Source organism: Coregonus clupeaformis, chromosome 28 (assembly GCF_020615455.1).
Source record: "Coregonus clupeaformis isolate EN_2021a chromosome 28, ASM2061545v1, whole genome shotgun sequence".
NCBI classification, from domain to species: Eukaryota; Metazoa; Chordata; class Actinopteri; order Salmoniformes; family Salmonidae; genus Coregonus; species Coregonus clupeaformis.
In genome coordinates, this window is record NC_059219.1 from 21,115,669 (window position 1) to 21,124,646 (window position 8,978).

General features: G+C 40.3%; 1 protein-coding gene across 1 annotated transcript; it reads right to left on the minus strand.

Moving 5' to 3' along the window:
• Positions 1-3,294: 3,294 nt before the first annotated feature.
• Positions 3,295-7,068, minus strand: cdc42ep5 (CDC42 effector protein (Rho GTPase binding) 5). Its single transcript, XM_041852526.2, has 2 exons — positions 6,916-7,068; positions 3,295-5,389 (listed from the first exon to the last, which is right to left on the minus strand). The coding sequence occupies exons 1-2, from the start codon at positions 6,965-6,967 to the stop codon at positions 4,425-4,427; spliced, it is 1,017 nt and encodes a 338-aa protein (XP_041708460.1). The 5' UTR covers positions 6,968-7,068; the 3' UTR covers positions 3,295-4,424.
• Between the last annotated feature and the right edge of the window lie 1,910 nt (positions 7,069-8,978).

The following is an 8,978-nucleotide window of genomic DNA, read 5'->3' on the forward strand; positions in this document are numbered from 1 at the left end:
TACCCATACTAGCGTACTACAAACTTAAAGTGCATAGTATGTACTCATCATCGCATACTATTTTGCAAGTACCACTTAAAAAGTATGCAGTATGCAATGGCTGCAACTCAGTAGCGGCTCCTGATTGGCTGAGTATGTGGGGCGGGGCTGAGAGCTGGTTGATTTTTCCAAAATCAACCAACATATATGGCATTAACCAGCCATATAATAGCTATTTTCCAATTTGATTAATTTCTCTAAACTCTGAATAGAATAGGAATGGAGTTCTAGGCCTACTCAGGCTGGTTATAGGAAGACCATCACATTCAACCTATATCGTACTAGACCATACAGCCCATCTATCCTATCGAAAAAGGACTGAAGACAGAAACAGAATCTGGTTCCATTTCAACATATTTATTAGTGAAACCAAAGTGTTGTAACATAAATTAAATCAAACAGCCTGGTAGTACACACACAAACGTTTCAAATGTTAAAATCAAAGGGCTATTGCACATAAAACGTGGACAGTCGGGTGCATGCAAATTCAGAACTGCTGGACAGCACCATAATAAACTAAAGTACTGATCATTGGGAACGAGATCAGAATGAATGCTAAGGCTTGATCCATTAATTAAATAATTAAATAGGTAGACTAGCCTACAAAACTAAATCAATCCATATGTTCAAATTAAAAGGCCTGATTAACATGGCATCAATAATGTAGCCACATCCCAAGTCCCTGGTGCCTACACATTCAGAAATCAAAAGATGGTTTAGTATTTAGTTTAAAAGCTCTGACAAAGGCCAAGAGAACAATAATACTTTTCAATGAGAAAACAGAAATCCACTTTGGGTATTTTTTTTTTAAGAAGAAGAAAAAAGACTAGTCTATGATGCGATACTCGGGATCATTGTAAGGACAACAAATATATTTTGATTTGTTTAACACTTTTTTGGTTACTACATGATTCCATATGTGTTATTTCATAGTTTTGATGTCTTCACTATTATTCTACAATGTAGAAAATAGTAAAAATAAAGAAAAACCCTTGAATTGAGTAGGTGTTCTAAACCTTTTGACCGGTAGTGTAGGCAGCAGCAAAAGCTAGCCAAAAGAAAAATTTTACTGGTTGAAGTATAAAGCAGTTGATTTGCGATGATGACACAAACATTATATTAAGTAGGACATTCATATGAACCTTAAAATCCAATTATAATCCAAAAGTAGTGTGAAATGCACTCATAAGCAACATGTAACTAGAGGCTTTTTTGCAGGTGTTCTATAAGACTCCCCCTTGTTCTGCCACCAACTCGCCCTCATGTGGCAATGTTTGTATACACAGAAAGGGGTCTATTTACAGCTTGTTTTGGTTGTGTTTCGGATTATGTTTGTCCAATAGGAAGTGAATGGTGAGTAGTGTATTGTGTCATTTTGGAGTCACTTTTATTTTAAGTAAGAATAGAAGGGTGTTTGTGAACACCTACATGAATAAGGATGCTACCATGATTATGGATAATCATAAATGTATCGTGAATGATGAGTGAGAAAGTTAGAGGGATAAAGATCTTACCCCCAAAAGAATGCTCAACAAAATGCTCTAACTTTCTCAATCATTATTCATTAAGGATTTTTCTTAATCATGGCATTATCAGGATTGATTTAGAAGTGTTCAGAAACATTGTATCTACTCACTTACAAAGAAAATTACTCCAGTCATCATTCACCATTCAGTTTCTATTGGGCAAAACACAACCAAAACAAACTGCAAATGCATCCAACAAGTTTGTAGTCACAATTTTGATGTAGTCAATGCGTGCTAGGAATTTGGGACCAAATATTAAACTTTTGACCAATTTGGTAGACTACAAGCGAAATTTGTCCAAATGCTTGACATATTCAAATGGGTAACATTTCTAAACGGTAAATCAGTTATGTATGAAAATACCCTAAAACAAAAGGTGACATTCTGTACTGTCACCTCATATGAAACATTTTATCTCAAATCCAAAATGCTGGAGAATATAGACATTTTAAATGTTGGCATCCCTGTCCAAATACATACATAGAGTGTATTCTCTCATTCATATTCCTGCCATCTTTCCACACAAGTTAATGAGTACACTGACACAAGGAAACACTTTGCTGAAACATTAGACTGTAAGGAAATATGTTTATTGAAGTAACCAGCACATCCAAGAGGATCCATCACGAGATAAAGAACATGTCCAGAGGCATTTATTTCCAGACCCCCTCCCCTCCTCCCTACAGCATTACTTGTACAATGTTGGTCCAAAATAAGTATTAAATATAAGGGCATACATGCTATGCAACTGAAATTCAAAACATGAGATGAAGCACATCCATTTCAGAAATTGTCAGTGGTTGTTAAAAACAATAGTAAGAGCTTTTGTAATTTGACTACACAGGCTAAATGCATCAGATTTAAAATAGGCCTACATTTGATGTCATTTAGGTCAGAAAAACTCTGACTTGAGAAATGTTCACAGTTCAATATAGGAATGATACTAGATTTATTTAATAAAAACACCATAGATTTTAAAGCTCTAAATAAGAGGAAATTCTTAAAATGAGGTTTCCATAAACAGAGTAGGGTTGTTCCATGAAATGAGTTGCTTTTGCATCCCTTTTAAGTAGAAATTGTGCACCAATATTGGATTTTAAAAGCCTGTTATATTAAATGAAGTGCCCTTTAATATAGACCACATGGAGAATTCAATAAATCAGATTTTTCTTTAGATGAATAAAATTCAGCATTGACATGTCCCTCTGTGCACTGACTTCTCAGAAGATTTTAACCCACTTATCCACAAAATGTCTCCAGGTTTTCACCATCATTGTAAAGCCTTAGTTATTCTGTTGATTTGACAGTCATTTCTGAAGATTATTACTTATTTCATGTGATTAGTGATTCATTTTAAGGTATAAAACAACAACCTGTCCCTCATTTTAAGGTCAACCCTGTTATGTGAACTGAACTCTTGTCTTAATATCATGAAACTATTCCTTTTTAAATATTTTCTTTCAAAATAAACATTGAACATCTAATATCCAAATCATAGTGTAAAAACAGGTGAGCTGGTTCTACTCTTTTTGGCCATTTTCTGGTGTTTTGTGGTGGAAAACTGAGTGGGTCAAGCATTAACTCGTCAACCCCGCTACCCATAGCTACAGGCTAATAATGTTTTAACAATGTAATAACATTTTGTGAACCTTGCATTCAATTGCCCCTCCCTGTTGAATGCAACAAGCTTCCATTCTCCCTGTCACAAGGGGATTTATGGCTGATTTAAGATGAAATCATCAACCCTGTTACTTTATTTGACACTTATAATATTTATTTTATTTAACCTCTTGAGATGGGAAAACGTGTTTTATTAAGATGAACATGTGCTCGTTGTTACAGAAAATTAAAATGAGGTGAAATATATATATATAGGTTTTTTTTCTTCAAGTTACACTACCTAAAAAGGACTCATTTCGTGGAACGACCCAGTGGCATTTAACAAGAAAACTATAAAACGCTCAGAAAAAAACACTTTCCATGAATTAGGTGGAGAAACTGGTGGCAAAGAATTCTGTATTTGTCCTGAAAAGGCTGGTTCATTTAGTTTGTTTCTAAAGAGCATTTTAAGACTCAAGGCAAAACAGTCAACAAAGCAATTTGCTCTGAGCAATACATGATATGAAAATACAACATAAAGAAGAAAGACATGGCTATAGTGAGTTAAAGCACAGGGATATGAACAACAACTCCCTTTAAGGCACCTTCGGCATAAGTCTTTCTGTATCATATGCGCTTCCTCTTTAGAAAAAAGAACACCTTTGACCTGGTAAAACTAAAACATTTCAATTTGCCTTAATCATTGTCATTTAACAAACTGTCATTATCTTTTACTGAGCATTGATTCAACAGTAAAGCTTCCAGTTTCTTGAAATGAATTAAAGTGCTGCAAACTAGGCTATTTATTCACCGAAAAACAGCTTGGCCTAAAACAATACTAGGCTATTCTTTGTGTATTTAGAATTGAGACAGATAATAAATTGAAGTAAAGAGTCTGTAAAAATTTAGTATTTCAAATATGATGTGAATACTAGGTGGCTATTTCAAAGGTTAAATCTTTTTGTCCATTAATTGGATCTTATAAGATTGATTCAATGAAACGGATTCCTGCAGTAACTGTTGACTAACTGCACATCTATGACTGAGGATCCAAAGGAGCAATTTGGTCCCAAAAGCATTTCAACAGAGACTCTTCAAATGTCCAGTTGTTGTTCTGAAATACTTAGCTTTGGTTAAACCTCCCTTTTGAATGATAATTTGCAGAATGATGCATAGAGGAAGTAAACTGTACATAGTTGACAACCAACGAGGAACCATTTTATCCTCTGATTGGTTGACGTAAGACGCAGCGTTGCACTCCTATAGGCCGATTTCATCATCAAACTCATCTTCGAATGTGTAGCCCCGTCCATTGTCTCCCCCTTCCTCTTCCTCCTCCTCCTCCTCTGAATCAGTCTCTGAGTGACAGTTGTCAACCCTCCTCCTGTCCAATGGGTTGACACCCTCATACTCTGAGCTGTGTGAGGAGGCGGGACTGGAAGGCGAATCCGCCTTGTGATTGGTGTGTTGTACCTCTATTCCCGTGATTGGCATGCTGATGACGTTGTTCCCTCTGTCTCGATCTTCCTCGGTGAGAATCACACACTCCTCCTCACCGTCTAACCCTTGACCTTCCTCCTCCGACGCTTGGCGAATGATCTCCTCTCGTTTGTCGCTGAATCTCACCTTCGGCCTCAGGCCTTTGGCCTTGATCCCTCCCTCCCCGTCTATTATCCTTCCATCTCCCTCCATCCCTAGAAGCTTCTTCTCATTCAGCTCATTCCTTATGCTGACAGACTGCTCCTCCTCCGCCATTTTGAAATTCTCCACTTCAACGACAAGACTTTTGCTTGGACTGAAGACGTCTTCCTCGTTAGCGCGGGTCCCAGTCCAGTCTGAGTCCAGCCCCAGTCCATCCATCACCCCCAGCACATCACCCATGATGGACGGGCCCAGGTCGAAATCCATATCGAGTGTGAAAGACGACACCGACCCGGAATGCTGAAGCTCACTGTTCAGCGGGCTTCCGAAGTCATCCGTGACATCATCAGTGTGGTTAAGTGGCGTCTCGGAATCGACAGGCGCCATTGAGTCGTTTGTTGCCGTGGCACCCGGAGACCCAGGGTCAGGGCTGGGGCCGACAGTAGCCAGGAAGGAGGTGTCACCGAAAGCATCTCCGCCCCTCCCGATGTGCATGGTGTGGCGGAAGTCCCCCAGCGGAGCTGAGATCATGGTGGGGTCCAGGCGAGGCGCCTTGTGGGAAGACTTGTGGAGTGGCATGACAGCTGAGAGAGGGAGAAAGAATTATGGAGAGAGGAGGCAGGAGAGAGAGATGATGGGGTAGAGAGGGAGAGAAAAAGAGGTGTAGAGAGAAGAGAGAGAAATGTGAGTGCATTAGAGGGTGGGGAAAAAATGAAAGAGTGACAGAAAGAAAGAGGCCAGAGACAGAGGAGAAAAGAAAAACAGTTGGATGAGACAACACATCAAGCAGAAACATGATCTTCTATGCATCAGAAAACGCACTGGCAGACTAAATGAAACAACTAACGAACTACTTTGACGTAATCCATTTATGCTGACTCTGAGCCAAGTTCAGCCTACTTAGATGACGCATAACAGACGTAAAATACCTTCACAAAGGTATTTTGCCAGTATATAAGCCTACAGTGAATGGAAGTCCATTCTAGTCTGTCAACATGACCGATAACTGAGAGAAAGTGAATATGAGGGGCCCAGATCCAAACTGTCACCGAGGGGCCATTTCCCTTGAGAAGTGTCACTGTACTGGGTAGACTTCTATGGTCTTATAAATTATAAAGTGATCTGCCATGACAGGCCTACATGAAAACATCACTGTTGGGCAAGAGTGTGAGAAACCAACAAGTCGTTTGGCACTGATATTTATGCCAAGGCCATGCTGGGACTTGCAAGTGAAACATACTCATGCAAAGCAAGAACATACTTCTGCCTGGAGTTCTTCCCTCGGGGCAGGAGACTATTACATTTAACATTTTAGTCATTTAGCAGACGCTCTTAACCAGAGCGACTTACAGGAGCAATTAGGGTCAAGTGCCTTGCTCAAGGGCACATTAACGTCATTTAGCAGACGCTCTTAGCCAGAGCGACTCACAAATTGGTACGTTCACCCTATTCACTATAAAGCCATAGACAAACATATGCCCATCTATGCCCTATACTCTACAAATGAGCCATAGCAAAGCCTTTGACTTGATGATACAGTCAATCAAATTGGTGTTGCAATCGATCATCAACATTATCCACTATCTAGGGCAATATTAAAAGCAATTACAATGGGACATGATTCACTATTGCATTGAATTGAAAATTATTTAGAAAATGGGCTCAAACCGGTGTTATTGAGCTATTAAAAACAATGAAGTAACCTACATTTGTTTACCAATAACTTTCATCAGAGGATGAAACAGTAAGAGGTTGAAAGTTAGTCCCTGTGTGCGTCCCCTTGTCCCTGTAAGTGACATGCCTCATCAAAGCAAAATCAACAACTCCTCAAAAAACTGATCGCTTTTATGCGGCGAGGCAGGCTATATTATGTCAAACTTACTGCCATCCATAGCGGGGGACCCCATTTCCCCCCTCCAACATTCCAACAAATAGCGAATGTCTGCGAATTGAACTCTAAAACGTACCATATACATTACCCAGCAGTAGTAGTCTATGGAAGGCCATATTGAGTGAGTGCAATTGGGAGGAAAGAGGGCAAAACTTGCGCTCCGCCGATCAAGTTTCTGAGTGGAGTGTTTCCAAAGCAGAACAATTATGGAAAACTTACTTTGATTACGCTCGTGTTTCGCTTCCTCCCGCCTCACTATCCCTCTTTTCATCTGTCTTTTCTACGTTATCTTCTCTTCTGGATTCTTCTCGCTCTTTCCCAGCGTCGTTCGCCCCTTTCTAATATTTCTTTTTCTAAGGGATTGGCAAGGAAGTGACGCGATATTTTATTAGGGAGTGTTTTACAGAGGGAGAATGACGGGGTCTAGGGTCCACATTAGGTGCACACGTGATAAAACAATCAATAACTAAATGTTTTTGATACAAGGTTTTTGGAACAAGTATGTAGCATAATTAGGCTACATTAATGACCAAAGAGATTTTCTCTTTGTCTCTCCCTCAGCCAACTCCCTCATAGCTAAGGGTGGCGGTCAGAGGTTGGTGTCATTCCTGTACACATCAAGAAATTGACTACAATTACTCCCTTTTCGGAATGCTGTCAGGAAAGTCAGTCCTCATACTCAACCACTGAGCAGCACACCATGCTTGGTCCTAGAGAGCACTCTCTGTGGGGTCTAATTGAAGCACTCAGTTCCTATTTCCCTCATTTAGGTCAGTATCGCTAATATCCTTCTTGAAAGTGGACTTTGAGGAAATCCTGGATCTAGGTCATCAAAATGCTGCCTGCTGCTGGAGGAAGACCTTCTGGTTGCTGTGGGACTGGAGGAACTGTCTCTCTCAGCTTCCTCTTTATTCAGTGCCATCTCACACATACTTCAGGGAATCACACAATGGTGAGGCATGGAAGTGACTCATTGTTTGTGGGATTTTGTCACCCAATGTTCACATAGCTGTGGGAGGATGTGTCCAAAGGTTAAATTGAATGGGGAGGCAAAGGGGAAATGAGGTTGAGGTACAACACACCGTAGGAATTGAATTCAATCCAGGGAAAAGTAAAGTGTCTTCTACTACCCATCAAGTCCCAAATACAACCCCTGGATGAACCAGTAAACTAACAGGAACCAGTGAAGGTGCTTGTGGTCACACTGATGAAACAGTATGGGAAAAAAATAGACATACAGTGCCTTCAGAAAGTATTCAGACCCCTTGACTTTTTCCACATTTTGTTACGTTACAGCCTTATTCTAAAATTGATTAAATAGTTTTTTTCCTCATCAATATACACACACAATACCCCATAATGACAAAGCAAAAACAGGTTTTTAGAAATGTTTGCTAATTTATTAAAAATTAAAAAATGTAATATCACATTTACATAAGTATTCAGACCCTTTACTCAGTACTTTGTTGAAACACCTTTGGCAGCAATTACAGCCTCAAGTCTTCTTGGGTATGACGCTACAAGCTTAGCACACCTGTATTTGGGGAGTTTCTCCCATTCTTATCTGCAGATACTCTCAAGCTCTGCCAGGTTGGATGGGGAGCGTTGCTGCACAGCTATTTTCAGGTCTCTCCAGAGATGTTAGATCAAGTTCAAGTCCGAGCTCTGGCTGGGCCACACAAGGACATTCAGAGACTTGTCCCAAAGCCACTCCAGCGTTGTCTTGGCTGTGTGCTTAGGGTCGTTGTCCTGTTGGAAGGTGAACCTTCGCCCAAGTCTGAGGTCCTGAGCGCTCCAGAGCAGGTTTTCATCAAGAGTCTCTCTGTACTTTGCTCCGTTCATCTTTGCCTTGATCCTGACTAGTCTCCCATTCCCTGCCGCTGAAAAACATCCCCACAGCATGATGCTGCCACCACCATGCTTCACTGTAGGGATGGTGCCAGGTTTCCTCCAGACGTGATGCTTGAATGAGACATGACCCAGCTAGCACATAACATTCTAAGAACCACATGTTTCTTAGAGCTTGGTGAGAGTGTGGTTGTCCTATGGTTATTTTGCATACAACCTTTCCACAACCTTCTAGGAATGGTGCAGGATACCAAGCTAGCACATAACGTTCTGAGAACCATATGTTTCTTAGGTGGGAATTTCAGTACTTCACTATAACGTTTACATTTTAGTCATTTAGCAGACGCTCTTATCCAGAGCGACTTACAGTTAGTGAGTGCATACATTTTAATTTTTTCATACTGGCCCCCCGTGGGAATCAAACTCACAACCCT